Source organism: Anser brachyrhynchus, assembly GCF_964034855.1.
Source record: "Anser brachyrhynchus genome assembly, chromosome: 1".
In the NCBI taxonomy this organism is placed as follows: domain Eukaryota; kingdom Metazoa; phylum Chordata; class Aves; order Anseriformes; family Anatidae; genus Anser; species Anser brachyrhynchus.
Window position 1 is genome coordinate 188,973,817 of NC_137694.1, and position 23,348 is coordinate 188,997,164.

At 36.8% G+C, this 23,348-nt stretch overlaps 1 protein-coding gene across 1 annotated transcript in view; it reads right to left on the minus strand.

Moving 5' to 3' along the window:
* B3GLCT (beta 3-glucosyltransferase) overlaps positions 1 to 23,348 on the minus strand; it is a 61,038-nt gene that overhangs the window by 22,527 nt on the left and 15,163 nt on the right. Inside the window, exons 4-7 of the mRNA XM_080577427.1 lie at positions 19,927 to 20,036; positions 8,017 to 8,093; positions 4,467 to 4,578; positions 386 to 522 (exon numbers count right to left, since the gene is read on the minus strand). Coding sequence (XP_080433553.1) covers positions 386 to 522; positions 4,467 to 4,578; positions 8,017 to 8,093; positions 19,927 to 20,036 — 436 coding nt within the window. The remainder of the gene's footprint in view (positions 1 to 385; positions 523 to 4,466; positions 4,579 to 8,016; positions 8,094 to 19,926; positions 20,037 to 23,348) is intronic.

A 23,348-nucleotide genomic window follows, 5' to 3' on the forward strand; every position in this document is an offset into this window, starting at 1 on the left:
GCAGGTATTAGCATGGATGCTGATAATAAAAGTAACAACAGCAAGAGCCCAATGTAGGCTAGAAAACTAATGCATGACGTCCAATAAACAGCTATGTCATCAGCCTGCAGTGACTGAGTATATCCCAAGCTGTCTGCCCTAGCTAAGCTGCAATCAGTATTCAAAGACAGCTCAGAATGAAAATTTGACTTTGGATATTTACATGATCTGTAGATGCTCAAGTGTACTGCAGGCACGTGTTCAACTTTTATAGAAAATATTAATCCATATGAAATCATAACTTGTTAAAATAATATTGATTAGCAGCTAGAAAAAAAATGTAGAAATTTAAAACTTAATTGCTATCAATAAACAATTAAGAAGTGATTAAAAATCCAATTCTTACTTGTTAACAAGTGGAATACTAAGTGCCCATCCAGCAGCAAAATCTGGAAATTTAAAGACTGTCGGATTTTCAGCAAAGGCATAGTGGTGAATTATTGTAGATTCTTCATCATATAATGCTTTACCTAAAAACCACTCCTGTAAAGGAATATAGGAAACAATTTTGTTCATCTACAGCATCCTTTTAGTGAAGATGATGACTGCATTCATGCTGAATAAAGCAAACCTGAAAACAAAAACAAGGGAAGCATATTGTTCACAATAATTCAGACAAAAATTGTCTGTACAAATGATGAAACAGAATTCCCAACTACCCTAATGGTTATATTAAATCACTCAGGTGTGGAGTTGTCAGCAAAATGACAGAAACTCAGACTGTCCTTTTTCTTTTTCCTGAAAATTTACTAGTTCATCACTAAAATGGATGCAAATTAGGGCAATTTTTTTTCACTAAAGATACTCCTTCTCCATACTCCCTACCATATTTCATTTTTCTCCTCCTTTAAAGGGTCAGCTGTCAGCAAAAATGAAAAATACCATGCATTAGAATAGTTCACACACTTAAGGTAAATAAATAATTTACACAAAATTTGAGAGAAAAGGAAAAATATTCAAGTAAAAGTACTGTTAAAGCATCCACCTCCAAAAAATGTCTGACCCCAAGAGCATCCTCCTCAGTAGCCACCTTCCTACCTCCAAGCACATGTAGCTATATAGTTTGTGCTAAATTTTATACCTGCCTCGAGTAAACGAGGAAGAATGTGTGAGATTTGGCCAAAGCAGGGAAAGTCAGCAAATAGGAGAAGTGAGCTCTGCATGCACAGGACACACCTCCAGCCAAAACCGACTGGCTGAGCCTGGCAGGAGCATGAAAGCATGACTGCCCCATAGGACATTCAGCCTGGCAAGCACCCAGCTGCCCAGAAGGCAATAAAAGGACAGACACCAGGAGCTGCTGGTGATATGTGTTTTCCCACACACATTTGAGTCAAAGCTATGGGATGCTGCCTGCTTCGAGGGCCTCACCTCTGTAAGGATCCCTTGGTGTGGCCAGCTCATGGCTAGGACCCATATATAAGCAACTCAAGTTGAAGCAAATGGATGCCACCCACTCCTGCCCAGAATCCTGATGCTACAAGGGACTGATGCAGGTGTAACCTGCCTTGCATACGAACGCGTGTGTGTGAGGTGTTGAGTGCTTTAACCCTGAATTCTGATTTTTCTCCTCGCTTTGATCAGCTACTATCAATAAAACTAAATTGAATGAAGCTTGTATTTGACTAGTTACTTCTTCAGGTAACAAAGGCTGAAAAGTTGTTTGCTCCGAAAATCCCCACGTGCCTCCTGAGGCTGAGTGCTGTTCAGGAATCTGTTGAGGAAACAGCCAAAGTTAAACTGACACTATCCATTACGTGAAAAATATAAGGATGAGGAATTTCTTCACCATTTTTTTTTTAAATCAATTTCACAGGAGTTGCTACCAGGTACCTACTTACTCAGCCCTCAATTTACATCTTCAACTTTAACAGACCCTGTTTTCTCCTTCCTTTATTGGAACAATTCAAGAGTGTTCAGTTAAACAAAATATTGGGAGGTGAAAGAAAATGGACAAACATACTAATTTTTAAGTACAGAGGTGACTGCCTTGAAAAAAATCCAAGTAATTCTTTAGGACCATTTCCGCAAAATGTTTTTTAACACTTGTAAGGCCTCCAAGATTTCAGAGTGTTCAAAACACAAGTACTCTATTCAGTTTCAGAAACAGGTAATAAATACTAACATTTTCATCTGTCAGCAATATTATTATCCTAGTTACCTTAATTCTGGATGCTAACTTTTACATCAAAACAATCTATTAACTACAAAACTTTTTTTTTTTTATTTCTCTATAAAATACATAAAATTAAATCCATCCATACACCCTTCTCTGGCTTTCACAGAATATTGTCTCTGGCATTATTAAGCCACAAATCAACACAGTGAAGGCATTCCAGTTTACAGCTGATACTCTGCAAGCTGGTTTGTTCGTAACATCGCTTATTTACTACACTGATATGTAGGATGAGTTGTTTTGTGCAGGCTGGTTTTACAAGATGAAATCAGTTATGTACTAAGGAACTTAAAAAGTATTTGCATATAGGTATTAACAGCTATTAAGTCATTACTGCCCACCAGCTTGGTTTGCTCATTCTGCGTGTCTCTGGAGCTACAGTCTGTCATCCTATTAGGATGATAGGAAGAGGAGTGGCACATACAATTTGGTTTAACCTTGCTGTCTCTCATTATGAAAGCACAGGTTGAATCAATTGGCTGTTAAATCATAGTATCACAGAGGGGTTGAGGGACACCCAGAGCAGGCTGCTCAGGACCATGTCCAGGTGGCTTTTGAAGATCCCCAAGGAGGGAGACTCCACAGCCTCTCTGGGCAGCCTGTGCCAGGGCTTGGTCATCCTCACACTAAAAAAAAAAACCAGTGTTTCCTTATGTTTGGACACAACTCATCATCTGAGTGCTGGCCTTGTCATCTTTATGTAAATCAGATATTCCTCACTGTTTATTAGTTTTACTGCAGTCAGTAATATCCTTGGTTAACAACACAGGTCATTCTCTTAACATTCCTCTATGGTCTCTTATGGTGCTTCAACACATCTGTTTTCACTCATATTGCATTCGCATCACTCTCTATAGCTCTGTTACTAACCTCTACATATTGAGATTGAAAAGCTGCAGATTCATCAGCTATTCACATGCCCCTTGTAGACCTTTTATTATGATTAATGTATACCAGCTTTTTATTATGCAGACTGCTGACATGATAGAATGAATTATGAATGAGCTCATTCTGGTCTAGCTCATCTTAAATTATGTAAATGATGGACTACTACTTTATATAAGGAATCGGTTATGGACTGTTACACTAAGATGACTATCACTCTATAAAAGCAAAACATTTTATTTTCCTTTTAAAGCAGGTCAGAACATAATTTGTCGCCGTAATAGGATTTACACACCTGCAAAGGAGAGATTTAAAACTGGCATGCAAGCAGCATCTACAAGAAATGTTATGTTTCTGTTCAGGAAACATCAAGTAGAAGGAGGTGTTTCTGAAACAGAAATAATTGGATATCCCAAAGGCTTGGAAATATTCAATAGGCCGTTTTGAAGACAGTGTGTTTAAAAAATGTACAATGTCTAAATAATTATTGTTATCATTTTAGAAAAGAATTGTGTGAAAATGCAACAAGGCCATGTGCCTGCAACAGAAGTAAATACGCTACAATGAGATCTGAAGCAGAGTTCAATATTCAGTCAAGGTAACAATAACGAGGCAAAGCGTATTTCTCACAGGAGATTCTGGCTTCTTTTACTGCAGGCCAAAGAAAGACATCAAGCTGAGGCATTTTTTTCTGAACATTGAGAACTCTAAATATTAGCAGATTTCTTATTAGTTGCACTGCCAAATTCAACTGTGTTCCTTGGTGACTGCTTTTTCCTTTAGTTCTGCAAGTCTTTTGGTGTTCTTTCTTTTCCAGCAGGTGAAGATTTTACTTCTGTCTTATCACCAAGACAGTTCAGAAAGAGAATGCAAATAAAACACCCTAACATATTAGATCAGAAACAGTTTGCCTAGTATTAGTCATTCTGTCTGATAATAATCAGAATAGAGAACAGACAAGAAAAAGGGGAGGGGGAGACACAGCAGATTACGTCCATCTTTTTACTGCTGATACATCATTTTTGGGATATCCACAGAAGGACTTCTTTTCTGCTCAATTTTAACAGTTATTCAACAGCTAGACGTGTTCTCATGGTAGTTAAATACCTTGCTCACTCTCAGCATCAAAAATCTATTCCTCTATTTTAAGCTGTTTGAAGATATCATTTCCAATGCTTAAACTATAAGCCATACAAACAGTGATATAAAATTGAATTCTTGACAATAGAAACACTTCTATAACATGAAATCCTAAAATTCTGTGTTTACACTTCTGTACTTAAAAACAAAATGATTCCCCCATTTAATCTAAAAACCTATTCAAGCACATTCAAAATAAAATGAAATATCTAAATTTTTACTTCACCTTAGAAGCATCAAATCTTCCAAGAGTTTCTAGCAGCTTTACAACTTGTATTCTTGTATCTTCTTCACAGAAGAAAATCCATGAGGAATTCCTACCATAGGCAACAGAGAAGCTAACAAAAGAAATTATCGTTTTACTACTAAACTGGCTTACAAACAGAAGGATAGATTCAACATCCCACTCCCCAAATATGAGTACTAGGCAATTAATTATTAATTTACACAAACTTTTACTATTAACGTAGTATTACATAATCAGAGCATAACAGTGAATGGATAGCAGCCTCTGCTGCTATCTACTTATATAGCACTAATTAGCCCAGAAAGAAAGGAACAGAGAAACATAAAGAATGTCCACTCAAAAATGTCTATGTCCTACAGGTGTAGTCATCGATCAATTCAAAGTTTATAGGCGGCAGTTTAAGTTACCATCCTCTCTGTACCTCAACTTTCTTCCAACGAGCCTCATTATTGGGCACCTAACACTGCAATTATCCTGGAACTGCCTGAAGAGATGTTTCATGACGGCTGTTTGACACTGATCACATCATTGTCCCCAACTTAAAAACTTCATTAGCTCTTTCAATACGGTTAAACTATGCAGACTGAAGGGACTCCCCACCTTCCTCAAAGATAACACTAATCCTGATGCAGATTTCCTGACTCCTTCTTGAAACTGTCATCTTTAATTTCTCCACTCTTCCCAAATGATTTTTCCACAACTTAAAGAAAAAAAAAGCCTTAAAAATTCATGACATTGTAATGCTAGGAAAAAAAAATCTTTAATTGTCCTTCTCATAGCTTTTATGCTGGTTTAATTAAAGAAATCATCTGAGGAGAGGGATAAGAAATTAGATTCTGTAGACATCACAGCCTTTTTCCTCTGCAGCACTGTTTACTGATAAAATCAACAGTGAAAATAAACAACAGAAATGTAAGTCAGCAAAAATAAGTAAAATAGGGTGACAGGATTATTTATGTTTTAGGGAACTATATTTTCTTTTAAAAAATACACAAAAAAACAACCAAACAAAAAACAGAACAACACATAACATTGTCTGAAGGATATTTCTGCTAGACCATGAGACATCTGCATCTACAGGTCTTCAAATAATGTGCTAGAAGCACCAGATGGTTGCCTGGTACTAAACTAGTTTATTTTTTTTATTCTGGCATAAGTCGCATATTCCTGTAAAGCTACCTTTTCTCTGTGTCTTGCAATGGTATTTGATCACTCACTGCTTTCTGCTTTTGATATTTGATTTGCTGAACTATAATAGCTGGAAGAACTCACGGTTCATTCATCCTTTCAGTTTGTAAAAACATGTACTTGTCTTCTCAACACTGAAACCTAGGCACTTCTGTCGTTCGGGCAACAAACAAAATGCAGTCAGCTAGGAAAAACCTATTTGACATAACACTTCCTAGCTGTTCCTTCTAAAACCTGTCAAATAAGTACCTGAATTGGTATCAGATAACTTCATGTTTTTAAGTATGTACAGTATTCAGTGCCCTAAGTAGGCTGAAGGCTTTTCTCTCATGTTTTAGTGAACAGCTAGAACTTTAAGAGAGAAACATCTGGATTTATGTGAAAGCAGGTGGGTGAAGGACAAGGAGAAAACCATAATAATACACAAAACAATAATTAATGTATCTTGTGAATATAGCACATAAAATTTCACTAAAGGAATGACCTGTTCATCTAGCTGCTGATGGACAGATAATGATTTTCAGGGCTATGGACTTACACAGAGTTCATACCATACAAATTTGGAATTCAGAGTGCAAGGAACTATTGGAGAAACTCAGGGAAGACGCAGTTTTAGGGTAAGGGTGCTGTATGTCAGTAGATGTCTTATGACTGCATCTTCAGAAAGCAAACCTTTTTCCAAGTTAAACCCTGCCCAAGAACTAAAAATTAAGAATTTTTGTAACTGTTTAGAGGCCTCCTTAAAATTGCTGTCAACTACGAAATTGAGGGAAGCCATTCTCGTGAAAGCAGTTTTCAGGTAGGAATGCATCTGACATCACAATTCCTACCATTGTCAGCTCCTGCAGAATGGGACAATCCCTTGAATCTTTCTCTCTTCCTCCTCTTCTTTACATTGAAAAAAACTAAATAGTACAAGCCCCACAGCATGAACTTATTTCTAAATTACTCTAAGTGTTTATTCTGCCAAAATGATAAAAGAAACAGGCACAAGGAACTTGATATTCCAGAATTCACTTCAAGATGGAAATCCAGAAAGCGATTTTTCTTTATTGATTCCTGAAAAAAATCTTCTACTTTATCACACAAATGAATATCTGTATTTTTTCATCTACGTTTTGCTACCTTGTAAGAGCTGTATCTGTAAGCCTTGTCATTGAGACATAAATAATTCAGAAGAGAAGCCATGAGGTCACTGAAAGGGGAGCTAAGAAGAAAAAACAAAGATGACATAGCTGGAACATCATCTTCCAGTTTTTCATTTTATTTCAATTCTCCTTGTGCATCTTTTTCACATGCATCTTAAAAGACAACCACCATATAAGCACCATTTTCATGTTTCTGCTCATACAGAAAGCAATGGAAAGCAGAAGAGAGAATAGTAAGAAAATTCTGTCCTGTAATCACTCTGATGCAAAACCCCAAAACCAAACCAAAAAATATCTTGAGTACCTCTATGCATCTTGAGTACCTCTGATGCAAAACCCCCAAACCAAACCAAAAAATATTTTGAGTACCTCTAGTAATATCATTGTTCTTCTGATGTGGCATTTGCTAAACTAAACCTCAAGAGGCTGCACAGCGTCTGGCATCAATTTCAAAGTTTGAGGTGAAAGACAACCATTGGTACCCTGGAGCTTTAGGTCTTTCTCAAACAGGAATTGTTACTTCCTAACAGTTTGTAACATACTACCAAGTAAATGCTGCAAGTCTTCCTCAGAGCAATCTGCATAAGTTAAAATGAAAAGGTATTTGAAATTCCCTGTGTCCTCTGACCATGGTAAGATAAAAATTGGCCATAAAAACTTCTAAAATGATGTCAAAACCTACACCTTTCCTCTGTGGAGGAGTATTACCTCTTAGGAACACTGTGAGCAATGGAAGATAGAAACCCAATACAGGTATTATTTACTACTTTTTTTTTTTTTATGACTTATCCTCTTCAGCCGAGTAATCTGACAAGTCAAAGATTCTGAAATACCTCACTCTTTACCCTGTGAGCAAATGGAGAATATACCTTTAAAAATGGTATTTCTTTTGACTAGTTTACTTTCCTAATAATTTTAAGACCCATAACTTTTTGAGGCAGGCAGTTGTTCGTTTATATTATCACTTCCGTAATTGTTCTTAAATTTAGAATATCCTTCTCTGATTTAATTAAATTTAACAGAAAACTGCTTTAGAAAGATTAAAAAAAAAAAGAGCAAGAATGTAAAAAGATAAGGTAACAACTCTGATCCAAAAGTTGTTGCTTCTGTGAAAAAAAAGTCTGAGTAATCCATATTTATATCCTTTGTTAAAAATAAATAATCTGAAAATAATTAGCATTTATTACACTTACTCTCTCATTAATGGCAATATGGTCCATGCACCTTCATGCCTGTCCATCTGATGAATAAGCAGGACTATAGGTAATTCCTTTAAGAAAAATAAATACACTCTTATTAAACATAAACAATATACACTTTTTTTCCCCTAAATACCAACTAATCTTAAAAAAAAAAATTTTACTCTGGAATGACTACTTGGTTCTTCATTGCTCTTACTGGTATGTAGCCCTGCAGAATAGATGACTTAAAATGTTACAAAATAAGGTGACCTACAGTTTAGAGAAAGTGCTTCTTACAGCTCATGATTCCTTAACTCTGTATTAGATATAAAGCTAATATACTTTGAGATAAATATTTTGCATAAATCCTATGTAATCAATGAAGCAATATATCATACTCATTTCTTTATCTTACCGTAAAAATCTCATACTGCACAGAAAGACAAATAATGTGGGGTATTTTACAAAGGCTTCTATTGGCAGTCTTATTACAGAGTTTACAAGATTTTTTTATACTCTTAACTTTGCTAAATTCAGCTTTAAACGATCACAGTAACATCCTGACAGAAACTCACAGGTTTAAACAAAAATCAAAACGAAGGGTTAACATTTTTTTGTACTGAAAAATTGAAAAAACACCCTACAAACCAAAATCTTCCTATAATTTTTTTTTTTTTTTTGCTCTTTTGCTACTTGAAATCTCTTTAGTTTGGCATTTCAAGACATTTAGCAAAAAAAGCCTGGAGGAAGTTCCAAAGAAAACACCCTTTAAAGATCGCCCATTGATAAACCAAACAGGGTAATTTACTCAGTTGTTCATACATGTAAAAAGTGGGAAATATATAATGCATGATATATAGGCAGCTTCTTACTCCATTAATTTACTCCCTGTTCATTCACAAGTACAGTTCTCTATTGCAGCACCATTAGGGTTACAACAGCCTCACAAATGACCAAAACCTTTGTGCTAAGCGACTGCAGTAGTAGTAAAGCAAAAATCTTCCTACCAGACATGCCTAACCTCCCAAACAGTTCATCTAAACTTTGCCACCAGCCAAGTATATTCCATTGCAAAAACTAACCTAACAAAGAGCTGGTGGTGTTAACGCATTTCAACACAAGTGACTTACTACCTGCAGGCACATGATCCCAGCTTTCCATTACGCAAACTGTTAGGTAATGTGATTAAAGACTCGTCTCCATAAACACAAAGAAACATAGAGCAATAGTGACAAGGGAGGAACCCTACAAACCTTACCAGAGAAAAGTGAGCACCCTGCTGCAGCTCTGCCCAGGGCTGTCAGAGGGGAGCCGCCAGGCACACTGCCCAGGTACGGCACCCACCAGGTCACTGCAGGGAAAGGCTCCCACTCGCCTTACAGCCTGATGGGGCTCACTGCCTACAGGGGTACAGGGGGGACGTTACAGGATTCAGGGGGGGAGCATTATAGGATGGTACAAAACTTACTATGAGATGCTTAGAGGAAGAATCAAAGGTTGTGAAAAAGATGGATGTAGTAGTCTGAGGAGGAATGAATGTGGGTTAACACAGGGAAGAAGGGAAAAAAGGGGTTGGTTGATTGAAACAGGTTGCTTGTCAGGATGCTTATCAGGCCATGCCCTGTACTGATCACCACAGCTTGTCCTGTCTTCTCATTACACTCCATTTCTAGCTATCTCCTTGGGCACAGGGTATCTGTGTGCATGGGCGTGCTTGGAGGCGAGACCCCAAGTCACAGGGGTCCACGCGTCCGTGTAGGAACTGGGCAGAGTGGGGTGCACATCAGTGCCACGACCATCAAGCTGGGCTAGGAGGAGAGAAGAGAAAGAGGAGGTGGAGAGGCTTGGGAGCCAAGTACTAGAGCAGCCGTGAACTGGGGCAGACACTGAGGAGACCAAGGAGCCTGAGAGCTGGTTACTGGAGGGACCGGGAGGTCCCAGCTACTGGAGAGCCTCTTGGGTGCAGGGGTCAGCTACTGGTAGGGCTGCCAGTCTGCACCAGCTCCTGGAAAGACCCATGTGCAAGTACATGGCTGGGAGGCTGGGGAGGGAAGGGGTCAACTACTGGATAGCCCGAGCATCCAAAGCTTCTGGGAGGATCCACAGAGGATCCCTAGCATGTGTGTGCAAGCAGTGCTGTGGTTTGTGTCCGTGCTGATCCATGACTGAGCACGTACTGCACGGAGGTGTGCACATACCTTTTGGGAACGCATGCTTGGCCTTGCTACTGGCTGCTCCTGGAGACACGGGGCTGCAGCAGCATCGCCTTGGCCAGGCTAGCAAAGTCTGCAGCTCCCACCACGAGGTGCCTTCACCTCCCAATGGTTTAATTCCTTTCCACTTACACCATGCACATGCCAGTCATTTTTGGCTTGATTAATGCTTCTCATGAATGTAAGCTGATGCCATTGGCATAAAATTCACATTTAAGCACAAAAATATTTTATTCTCTAAGTAACGCTGTAAGATAAAGTTTACGCTTGTTGCTATGTCAGGTTTACATTAAAACCTTTTTAAGGGCAGTTAAACCATAGCAACTAGGTGTACATAAAACCTCCTAGTTTCATACACTAAAGAAAACATCTCTATCACTCTAGAGAATAACTGTGTCTTTCAAGATTGCATTAACCATCAAAAAATAACTACCTACTTCTTTTTTATTATTATTATGTTATCGTGAACAACACAAATCGAAAATGAATTTAAATGAACTATGCCAAAACCTTAATTTGGACCAGGATATTTAGCTGCATCTAAAACATGAGCTGTTCTGATTTATGGTTCTAGTTCAAGCCAATCTATCAAATTGCTTCTGGCTACAGTTTCGATTTATTGCAAAACCACAAAGTCCAGAGCTTTTTAGTGGATGTGGCAAATCTTAGTATGATCAACATCTGGTGTTTCATCACAACAATCTAAATACACTTTATGGAGAAACAATAAAAATGTTCTCTTTTGGGATTGCAGATAAGAAGGTAAAAGGACAAACCTCTGTCTTTACATGAACGGCTGTTTTTACATGCATACAAACCCTACAGTTGTGCTAGGATTTGTATATGGCCACGGATCTTATTTCATGTGCAATAGGACAGACAAGAGATACAGACAGTTAATATCAACATATTCAGTGTCTATATTACATTAAAGGCTGAAGTTGTATTCTTTTAAGTTAAATTTCCCATGCAAAAGGTATGAAATTATGTGATTTAGAGAAGCTCTATCACTTACTCAGCTATCTCCACTTTAACAGAAAAACTCTTTCCTTTATGCAGATCAAAGGTGTAATGATACAGAAAAGGTACTCTTTCTTGAGCTGATCTGATACTTTTAAAAGCTATCTCTTCTCTCTGACATTTTCATAAGCCTGCTCTCTTTCTGTCCCTACCCAACTCCCTCTAAAACATGAAAATACATCTCTGGCATATATCACTCTTTCAACTCATCTCTAACAATGCATCAATTCTGATTTAGTAAGTGAGATGTTTAAAAGAACTGTACAGATAGAATAGCCTCCTCCTCTCCCCCCTCAATAAAAAAATTAAAAAAAAACTACTAACCAGGATGACCTTTGTCGCTTTTCCTTTCTTATTTTATGCATTTTCACTCTGAACCTGTTCATTTTACTTATTCTCCTTTGGTACAAATATAGAAAAAAGGCAAAAAGTAAGTGATAGCAGCTTTGGGAAGCAAAAGGGCATATACAGATTGGCTTACAGAGGATGGCTAGATAGTCAAAGTAGTGATAAGCTTACAGTAAGCTAGATACGGTTTCTGCGCATCTCAAAAACTCTCCTCCAAATGCTCAAGTCCTTACAACATCTATACCCTGTACTGTATTCATTAGTTTTCTTTACCTTGAAATTATTATGCTTCCCCAATTACAGAGCCCATATGCCTACAGGGATTAACACTTTAAATTTTACTTACACCATGTGTAATCTAAATAAGATAATGTAATCACTTTTAATGACCAAGAAACCATCCTCTCCACTTCCACAATCAAGCTGGCTTTAAAAAGGCAAAAACCAGAAAATGGAATCTCTTGTGGCCTGAAATAAAACGTAAAACACTTTAGCTCCAAATGTCACCTGCTGTATCAGCACGCTGAGTGCAGCAATACCTGCCACACGCTACAGCTGTAAATTCTGCACACAAAATAAGCCCTAAGCAATGTGTGACTAAAGGAGTCATATCCACATCTTTAAACCAATTCAGAAACACTGACACAGCCTCTTATCTTTAAAATTCTGTATGACATAGAAATGTAAATAAGTGGAAAATGTATCTTTAAAATCAGTTAGTATTACTTTTACCAGTTGAAGTACAAGGATGCTAGTGACATGCTCAGTTTCACAGTAAATCAGCAGCAGAACTGAATTGTAAACTCTGGCTCTTGAATCCAAATATTAAAAGTCATCCCCAACTCTGTTCTACTCTCAGATGCCTAGTTATCATTTTGAAAATGTACCAAGTTTCCTGAAAATATTATATGCAGTTTCAAAGGGTTCAGGGAAAGGCCACAGCAGTACGCTGCCTCCATAAATCAAGAGAAAGGTGCCGTGTATACATCTGGCTTCAGCTGATCTTACATTAAAAGAAAGATGGAAGCATTTACCCAATCACACTGAGGCAATAACTGCAACTTAAGAAAGTGATTTCGAGTGTTCCTGACTATAACTTGAGGTAAGAGGCAAAAAGAAGGAATAGATGTAACGGAGCAGAAGAATTTTAATTCATTTTCCTACTGTACATTATATTGAGATCCTCAGCACACAACTTCGCAAAGTACACGTGAATGCATACCCAAAGCACTGACTGCTGAGTGCCCACACGCTAGATCCAACAATTCAACGCCTGGCAAAATAGCTGCAATAAGTATTTCTATTTGAAAGCACATTTTAGGCAGTTAGTTTATTGCATAAGGATTGATTTTACAACTATTTCATCATGAAAATAAAGCTTTCTGCAACAATATATTCCATCTCAAAACCCAACAATTATCATTGCTCTATCTTTTTCATGTGGGTAAGATGCTGGTAGCCATTGATTTTTTGATTTTACCAGGCTGCTCCTCAGCAATAGCTGGAGTAAATTTCAGCATGCTTATTACAACGCTGTCAATTGCTAACGCGCTGCCTAGAGTTCCCACAATTAGAAAATCAGTAAAAAAAAATATCCGGTAAGGTTTTTGTTATCCAGAAAGAATTATTTGTTTCAGTAGTCATCAGTGTTCATTTGGTTTGCATTATGTTCATGGCTCCACAGGATTTTCCTCAAATACTGGTACAATCAGGTCTCCTGCAGCAAACTGAGAAACAGTCATTCACCTAGGAATTTTTAAGTGTGTCTGTTTTCCACTACCAGGAGCAGAAAATGTGTTGACATCAACACACTTGCCTCCAATCTTGTAGATGAAAATGTGAACAGATCATCATTCAGGTGACAAGGACATGAGAAGACTCAAGAAACCACTAAAATGAAATATATATATATATTCAAAATATATGTTCATCAACAGATTAATTACACATACACACACCAAAAGGTCTAAAAATATAAAATAGTTCTAATTCAATCTATTTTTAATCTAGACTGGCTACATGTTTCAAAGACCAAAATGAATCTGGAGTCTTCAATTAGTACTTCCTAACGGAGTTGTCAACTCCTGACTTTTTGAACTGAACGACATAAAAAGCTGATTAATTTAATTCTTATAATTACTGAGATGTGAACAGCATTCAGAGGTCTTGCCCCACTTCTAAATGATTATCATAATTGTTAATACTTACCAAAAAAAGATATATTTACTAACTGAAGTTCAAACCTAATGAGAAGATTGAGACCTAGACCAAAACCAACCCCTACTGTTTGCTAACACTGCTCTATATATTCAGACTAGGCTAGTCCAGCATGCATTTTCGTGCATTTTTTTTTTCTACTCACTGCATCTTCTTGCATCATAGAGTGCACAAATTATATTCCTTTGGGATGAAACTAAACCAAAAGATGTGCTCCATCTGCAAACAGATCTCCAGTTCACAGAAACAAGTCATAGCTAGTCCAGAGTAAAACCCCTGGAAACATGGTGTAACATGGGTGCTAGCTCCTCAGCAACGACTGCACTGGGCTGTGCATTTGTCCCTGTTACAACACACTAGTTATTAATGTAGAAATAGCCTAAATAAACTAGTGGGGGACATTTACTATAGTTTCAGTTAACTGGGATTTAATAATAAAATTATATGAATTTTAAGTCAGTTTAACTTGAGCAGCAGTCAGAATTCTAAGAACTAAGACAAGCATGTGAACTTGCTAATTATAAAGTGTAGCTTTGGATGAAGACACTTAATAAAGATAAAACAGATCTCACCAGTTTATTCTGCACCTTATTTTCCTTTTCCTTCCCTAGAATTATCCAACATCTTCCCTGTTCTGTTCTTCTGAGTGATAATTATCATCAACATCCCAAAGTAAGTTTTATTTTGTAACAAGACAAAAAAGATGTGGAAAAATACAGAAGAGATTCAAATGTTTATTACAATAAATGCTACCAGACATGTATGTAATGTGACAGTAACCTAGAATGACAATAAATTGCACTGAAGCACCATTTGCTTGCTCATCACTTGTCTGGATAAAAACCAGTCTCAAATAGTGTCTGCACAGCTCACAGTTTGCAAGAATCCCATATAAAACTGATCATATAGAAGACAGACACACGACATATAGTACGCAGCTCTTATTCATGAAAGCAAGTATCAATGATGAACCGTAATAATTATATTGCTAACTGATCTGAATAAAATTCTCAATTTACAAAGTCTGTTGATGATAGATTTTGCTTTCAAGCAAAAACCCTAATATTATCAGCCACAATATTAAAATCCTTTCTCATCCAAAACTAATGCATAAAGACGTTGCAAACATTGAAATTTGGCTATTTATAGGGTTTTGTTGCTCTTTTTTTTTATTAGAAAAATTGACCTTTCAAAACCTATGAAGTCTATTCTAATGTCGGCCGTTTTGCAAAATCCACATGTACATAGAAATGGAGGGCAGTTTACTTCTGCTCTTTGCCTTTAATTAAGTCTTTAAATCACTCTTACTCACTCTTCACTAAGAAAGACATACCTTGGCAAAATTGTTTCAGTCAAATTTCATGATTTATGTAGAGATTATTGTAGAAGAGCCTGAGAGGCATCAGTGCTTAAATCACTTAAACTGGGCAATTTCATGGATACATTTTGTCCTGACATGATTTAGTCACCTCTGAGGAGACGTGGAGATTCGAGGAAGCCACTGATAAAAGGCTGTAACTTCTTCCTTCCTCCCTTCTGCTGCAATATCATTCCTCCAATTTTTATTTTTTTTATTTTTTTTAAAGTTCATGAGGGACCCCTTTGAGGGACTTCAATTCTGGAGGAAGTATGAGTGTCAATTGCTCCACGTACCCATCAGCATCTCTGCCCTCAGCACAGAAGCTCAGGCCTTGTCGTCTCAGTGAGATACCTTCACACAATCTATTGCCAGGCATGTGTCACATTCATCATTTTCCTGTGGAAAGGGTCCCACTGATCAGCCAAAAATCAAACAAGAATCAGGCCAACCAGAGTGGAATGCAAGATCCTGTCATGACATCTACGATACTAATCTTCACAATGAATTTCAGTACAGACTGCCGTCTGAGCTTTGTTTTACCTAGAGGGGAAAGCAAAGGAAAGCTAATGCAGAAGGTGTGCTGAAGAACCTTGTTTTTCATAAATGAAGTCAATAAAAACTGTCCACCACCAGGCAAGATAAACTGACATCTTAAGGGATAAACACTTTAAGAACTAAAGGTGACAGAAGCAATTTGTGAGACTGCAGAATTTATTTGGCCTGAATAAATCCTTGCAGCTGAAAAGAAAGTTGCTTGGAGGAAGGAAGCAGACCTGTACACTAACATGGTAACAAAAAATGATATTTGATCTAATAACACTGGGAAATAAAACAGTGATGTGTAAAACAGCTCTGTTCTAACAAAAAAAAAAGCGGGGGGGGTCATAAAGATGAATTATTCTACACATGGAGATGGATGGGCAGGACTGAATGCAGCCCAACACTTTACTTAAATAATTCATTAAACTTTGTTAAAACTGCAAGATGCAGAAGTGAAGCATCTGACCAGTATCAGATGGAATCGGCTTCCATGGTGTGGGAAGCTGTTCTAGAATCTAGAATTTGAGGAAGAAATCTGTGATTTGAAGCCTCAGACACATTATGGATTGCGCTGCATTGATGGTACTAATTTTAAAAGGCTTCCAGAAAATTAAGTCTATGAATAGCTCTTCTAAATATACAGATTAAACAAATCAGTCACAGCGAATAAGTTCTTCCACTAAATTTTATACGCAAAGCTTTATTAACATGCATGTAAGCTTTACAGCCACAGTAAAACACGGATCAGTTCAGACCTAGTTCAATACTCAAAATCATCGGAAAAATCTAGCTACAGAGTTTGTTGGAAAAGTATGCCTGTTCCTTTGTGGAATACGTCTAATAAGGAACAAAATACAGAAACTACTACTACAGCCCACGGAAAATATAGATGAATTTTTCAGAGTTATTTCCACCACAGCCTGATACAGCATTTTGAAATTTCTTTCAGGTGAGATATGGACACCAGAACTCACAGTGGGAACCATGGACGTCAGAACTCAGAGTGGGAATAGTATCAAACAAGAACAAAACTATTTAATGAAGCTTTTGGACAACAGAACTTCACCTAGAACCCTCCAAAGAATCTGAGAACAGACATGGAAGTTGAGCTGGGAAAAACTTTAGAAAACATTAATTCACCCAGAAAAGGAATGCATGCCCCACTGGCAAATTAAGAAACAAAGAAAATATACTCTAGAAATCCCCCAAAAGCAGTCTTTCACAGATGGTCAAAACATGAGCAGGAACAATTTGGAGATCATTTCAGACAGGAATATGGTGAATATATACATTAAAATTCAAGCAAGCTCTTTAGACTTTTTTTCCTCTCAACGCTTTAACAAGGAAATCTGACCCTTCGTTGAAACAGTGCAATGCTGCTGCCAGTACAGCCTAGGTAATTAAAAGTAGCAGATTTTTAAAGCACATAATGCCATACTCAACAGCAACTGGCACATGAACAATAGATATCGAGGCCATGACTCTAATGGCATAATAAAACAAAGCTGAGACAGGCACCAAGAGGCTTTTCCAGGTTACAGAGGACACGAAGCAGCAAGGACACTGAGTTATGGTCACTGGGTGTTGGAGGCAAAAAAACCACAGCCTTCCATAAGCATGAACCTGCCAGACAACAGGCCGAGCTTCTGAGGCACAGACCAACAGCCAGCTGGATTTCTGATCATATTTGTTCCCGCTTCACTTCAGGACACGTGGATTTTGCAAAATTTTTTAAATAAACAAACAACAGCACAACTACAGGATGCACCTAACATTTGTCACCTAATTTTAAAATATATATAGGATACCATTCGATCTCTAGCCTTTTCAGAAAAAAATAAAAGCTTTGTGAACATGATAAATTGTTTGAGAGTGTTCAACATAAGAACCTTCAAGAAAAGGAAATAAAAAGTAATCTACTATACCAGTTTTCATAACGAAATACACAGTCCTTTCTCTTCAAAACAGTATCATGACCCCAGGCAATTAAATAGCATTAACTGCATCAAGAACAGTATTTCAGACAAAATCCATCATTTTTAATAACAGTATTTTACCTGTGTTTTAGTCTTAAATGTAATAACCAAAAAAGTAATACTGTTGCTAAATTTTTAAAGAAGATGGAAAGACAGTCCCAAATATTAGAATTTCATAAACTAGCAGCTTGTTTCTTCTTATGTTTTTTTTTTTCTTAGGAAGGTCTGGTTTACAGAACTTCTTAGAACAGAAATCTCAGAAAATTAAGAAAATTGGTGAAAATCTTCACAAATTTTCATCATTATGTCCTAGACCTTGTTTAATATATTTCAGTTTTGGTTAATATCTAATAAATAGTGATTAATTATGCTATAAGGAATGAAAACAATACTGACATCTACTGGTGACCAAAATTATAGATTAAATTTACTTTTTTTAAACGCACAATGAAAGAAATGGACAAATTACTTGTAAAGATGTAAAGTAAATATGAATGTGAGTGATATAATCCATTTTAAAGCAATGTAGATATGCTAGTGCCATTAAAAAATAAATAAATAAATAAATAAATCAAGCAACTTGTTTCTATTTCTCGTTTTAAAATAGTGAAAATAACTAATGAATTCTTAGAGACTAAGTATCTACTGTTTGGTACTGTGAAACAGGCAAGTGAACCTGATATAGATGATCTCTTTTGTTTTTATACTGCCATTGTTCTTCAAATACAAGGATTTAGCTCCAAGTAACAATTTCATATATACTCTTATACGCAAACTTGACATGCTGATGGGCAGGGTTCTGGTGACCTTCTGTCTCTTCTCCATAATTAGTATTATTAGGTTATGCCTCTCCATGGCCTACACTGGAATTGAGAGTTTACAAAAAACAGGCAACACACCCCAAGTACATGCCGGCTATACTCATTTTTTTCCTGTATATTAATGGCTTTCCCCTTTTCCCAGATTTCAGGTCTGAAATTTTTGCTGTGATACAATTCCATGGCTGCTTCTCTAAAATTCCATAAACGCTGTTTAACAGGTAGCACTTACCATTGGAAAAGCATTACTATTTCAGCATCCCCACAAAGGAATCTCCTTAACAACAAAATAAACCTTCCTAAAACCAATTCAGTTTGCTAAAGGCTGAGGGACTCACAGGTGTAACTCTTGATTACAAAAAAGATTTTACCTCTCTCACATAAAACGTGCTTATGCTCCTGCCTCACAGAAACTATTTACATTTCCACTTATTGATCTTTTAATCATTCATATTCTGTGCTATCAATTAAGAGAATTCACCTGAAATCCTTGTTTTTAACAACTAGAGTCATAATCCTCTCTGCACACTTACCCCAACCCCAAAGAGGACTCTGCAGAGCAAAGGCTGTTCACATGACTGATTTCATTAAGGGATTAAAAAGTACATTTAGAATTAATTTAATTGCAATAGTTTTGATAAGCTTGGATAAACAAAGCCTAAAGCAACCAGGAACATAACTTAGGCGCTCCAGCTCAGGGCCAAGATATACCAGACACAACCTAAATCAAACTTATTTTTCCTTTACGCCAAAGATCCTGGAGCTGAAAAGTAGGTCCAAAAACCTCACAGCAGGCTGTATCAGGGTATGTAACCCCCTCCTACTTTTTTTTTTAATTTTTATTGAAGAAAAAAATTATAAAGCATTGTTTATGTACATCTTAACTTTCAATGCAAGGCTCTCAAAAAAACCTCTTCTCTCCAGGCTAAAGCTTTACAAGTAAAATTTCATATCAGAGTATGTCAAAATCAGACCTGAACAGCATGCTACAGTTGTGCAATGAAATTCTGACAAAATCTATATCACAGCATTTTCATCGACACTAATAAAACGATGTACTGACCTAAAAATTATTCTAAGTATTACTAGAGAGATTATGGTGTTTACCTCACAAAGAAAGCAACTTTTTTTTTAATAATAAAAAAAAACACTTTACAGTAGCATGGGAAAACTACTCTTCACAGTTTTTGCTTTTTATCACTTCTATATCAAATGCCATCCAGAGAGTTAAAATTAAAATCATTTGGTGATAAATTATGGTGAACAATCAGTGAATAACCATTGAAACAGTTTTCTTATACACACACAGAAGACAATTAACAAAGGCAATACAATGGAACAGAAAAAGGGCATAAGAGAAAACTATTTTTTTTTTTAATAAAATGCAGGAAAGACATACAGAAAGTACAATCTGTATTATCTAAACATACCTTTCCAAGATCTGCAGCCTGTTTCAAAATATCTCTTTTTAGATCTTCTGCTCTCTTGGAATGAAATGAATTACTTTGACTCTGGATGACAAATACAATTTCTTTTAATTCTGTGAACCAAAAAAAATAAACAGATTTAAAAGACAAAAGAATTATTTTCAGTTTTGTTCCCAAGATGCTTAGAACCCAGACATGGGTGTTAATTATTACATAAGAAGCTATTTCTTTAGTTATACAAACACCTCCAGAAAACAGTAAAAAGGCGTAATTTAACACAAAAATAAATCCAAGACAATCCTTTTAAGGATTAACATATAAAAACCATGTCTTGAGGATGAGATCTGCAGCAACAAAGAAAATTATGCATATAGAAATAGTAGCCACATTCATGAAATTGCCTTTTCTCCAATAGCCCTGCACTCCCAGCTACCACTGAGTTAAACATTACAGCCAGAGACCAGCATCCACCTCACTAGTCGGTAGATGAACATAAAATGGAAAAGATGCTTCCTCAATAAAGAACTGAAAACCTTAGCTGGAAGCAAACATTAGATGGAGGGAGACACACATGAGAACACTGAGGTATTACTCTTTTATATGATAGGGCAGTATCAATACCTCACGCGTTTCTTCATAGTGTTCAGAGCCATCACAACTAAGAACTTCCAATGGGAAAGGAGACTGAGAAATTTGAAAGAAAGTAATTAAGTGGCTTTGCCACTTAACGGCACTTATGGACAGAAAAAAAAAGTGCTTATTGAAAAGTACAAGTAGATGATTAAGATGATACCATGGGGAAACTGTAGATAGTCAAAGTTTTGTTGATGATAGTAGATAACTTTGGAACTGTGAAGGGATTATTTTGAGAAAAACTGACAAATTTTACCCAGATCAGGAGCAGAAGACAGCAGAGGATAAGAAGGTAAAAGGAAGAGAACAGGTACCCTTTCCAAAATTCTTAGCTAGTTTGACCTGTATCCACTCAAGACCCTAACCAAATAGCAATCAAGATATGAGATGAAGAAACATAGTGCTGTATCTGGTTGGTTGGCCAGATAAGGTGGAACTTTGCAGATACCATGCAGAAAGTGTGCAGATGAGAGAAGGCGGAGTATAAAAGCTTAGAGGTCCAAGTCAACAGCCGACCAATGACTGGATAAGGAAAAAAATAAAAGGACAGTAACAATCTTTTTCAGAGCTCAAGTAGATAAATAGAGGACTAGTGAGGAGGGGAAGGATTGAAAACTGCATTTAAATTCTGTCAAGATGACAGTCATATCAAGCATGAGAGAGAAGAGATTCTAGTTAATTCAAGGAGAAGACAGCACAGAAAAGGGAGCTGAATTGATGCTTACAGGTGACTTCACTCCAAGATGAGACAGAAGGAAAGAAATCAATGATGAAGTCTAATGGGAATTGTGCAGAATGTTAAAGAAACAAAGAGCACACCTATATATATATATATTTATTTATTGTAACATACATATATATATGTATGTATGTTACAAAAAAAGATGTAGGAGTCAAACTCCACAAAAGCAAAACTTCAAGACCACTCTCGTTAGGAACATTATGAAATCTGGCAGGAAAAAAAAAATAAGATAAACCCTGTAGGAGAGTTTTTAAGATCAGTTACCGGCATTCCATTGAAACAAAGCTTTTACTGGGATATAGGAGATATCAAGTAGAAGATAGTCCAGAAGTGAAAGTTCAGTAGAAAAAATCCATAGTCGTAGTTGCCTGAAAACAGCCAGATTTGACTACAGGCAATGTCTGTGTGAAGACAAATCTCCCAAGGGCAGAGCACTCAGAGGAGGCAGATGAAGCTTCTTGTCAGGCAGCAGAGCACTTCAGCACTTTTAATCTGCAGCGCCACTGCAGCAGAAATTAAAATTTTACATCATGCAATATTTATTTTCAAAGCGTGTACTTCTGCATTGTAGATCGAGTCAATCTAAAAAGTCCTAGTGTCACACTGAGATTTTGACCTCTAAGATAAAAATGTTACCTTGGCAAATAGAGTAGAAGGAATGAACAGTGGAACAACAAAGACGGAGAGAATAAATGCTCAAAGAAAGAAAGAAATAGTCTCAAAGAAATGTGAAACTGAGCACATGAAGAAGGATCACAAAAAACAGTGACGATAAAAAGAATACTAACCCCAAATAATCGTCACTAAGTTTACAAGAACATTGCAGCGTCCAACATCTGACCATTGGTTACACTCCTTTGTCCTTCTACAATTACTTGCTTGTTAATTTAGACCTATGACAGCTCAGAGCTGCCAGTTAAATGTTTTTCTGCCTTTCCTGATATCCTTTTCCCTCAGTTTATTAGCTTATTCACCAAGACAAACCCTGAAAATGTCAAATTGTGCAAGGTTTCTGGTGATAAAGCTGGGGATATGGCCTAAGTATTGACATAGATCTAAGCTCCGATTTCACATTTTTCCCAAACAACACCCCTGCCTGTTCTACCCCAACCCTACGAACTGCTTAAAAACACCCTGAGCAATAAAATTTTATGAATAGTAACTATTTGCTATCTAGCACAGAATTTGCTAATTTTCCTGTGCAGAAATGAAAATTGGTGCAAAATTTAAAACTACACTTCACTGATGCTAGCAGGAGTCAAAAGGCTAAATCTATATGCACAATGCTGAAAATATCCCCAGAGATAAGAAGTAAAAACTAGACTGCTTTATCTAATTGCTGTTTTACTATCAGTAATCTACAAACATCTGAATTACAGCCAGTTTCACTTACGGTACATTTAACAACAGCTGTGATATCCCCCAACGAAATACTTTCGAGGAGTAATCTAACAGCCGGTTTGGTGTTACTGCTTTAATCCAGTGGAAATCGTTTCCTCCAGCACAGGCACTTCAAAATAGTTCATAAAAGGAAATATTCTCAGTATTGAAATGCCAACAGAAAGCACGTAGAATTTTCACCTTTTTATTGCACACCTGAACTGTTTCTCAAGTTGAGAAATAGCCAACCAAGCAAGACAAAGAAGAGAGTCTTTTGGAAGATTAATAAGCAGAAGAGCTACTAATACACTGATTTTCTTTCTCATTTTGTCTTCTTTTCTCTTTTATTTCCCAAAGGCATTTCTATATCTGGAAAATATCCTCAACAATCCCAAATGCTCACTGATTGGAAAGGTGCTCCAAGTTCACAATGATAAAACAAGAACTGGGAAACAGGAAGACTGAAATTTCCTGAGTGTTAACATAACTCTGTTTCATTGCTAAGCAGAATGGAGAGGTAATGAACTTTTAACGAGCCATTACCAGCAGTGTGTGTTTTAGAGAGTATACAGAGACTATGCAAAATACATCTCTTTTGGAATTATCACTAAATTAACTGAGAGGTGAAAGTGGGGAAATACTGCAATTTGGAAGACTAGCATTGAAGTAT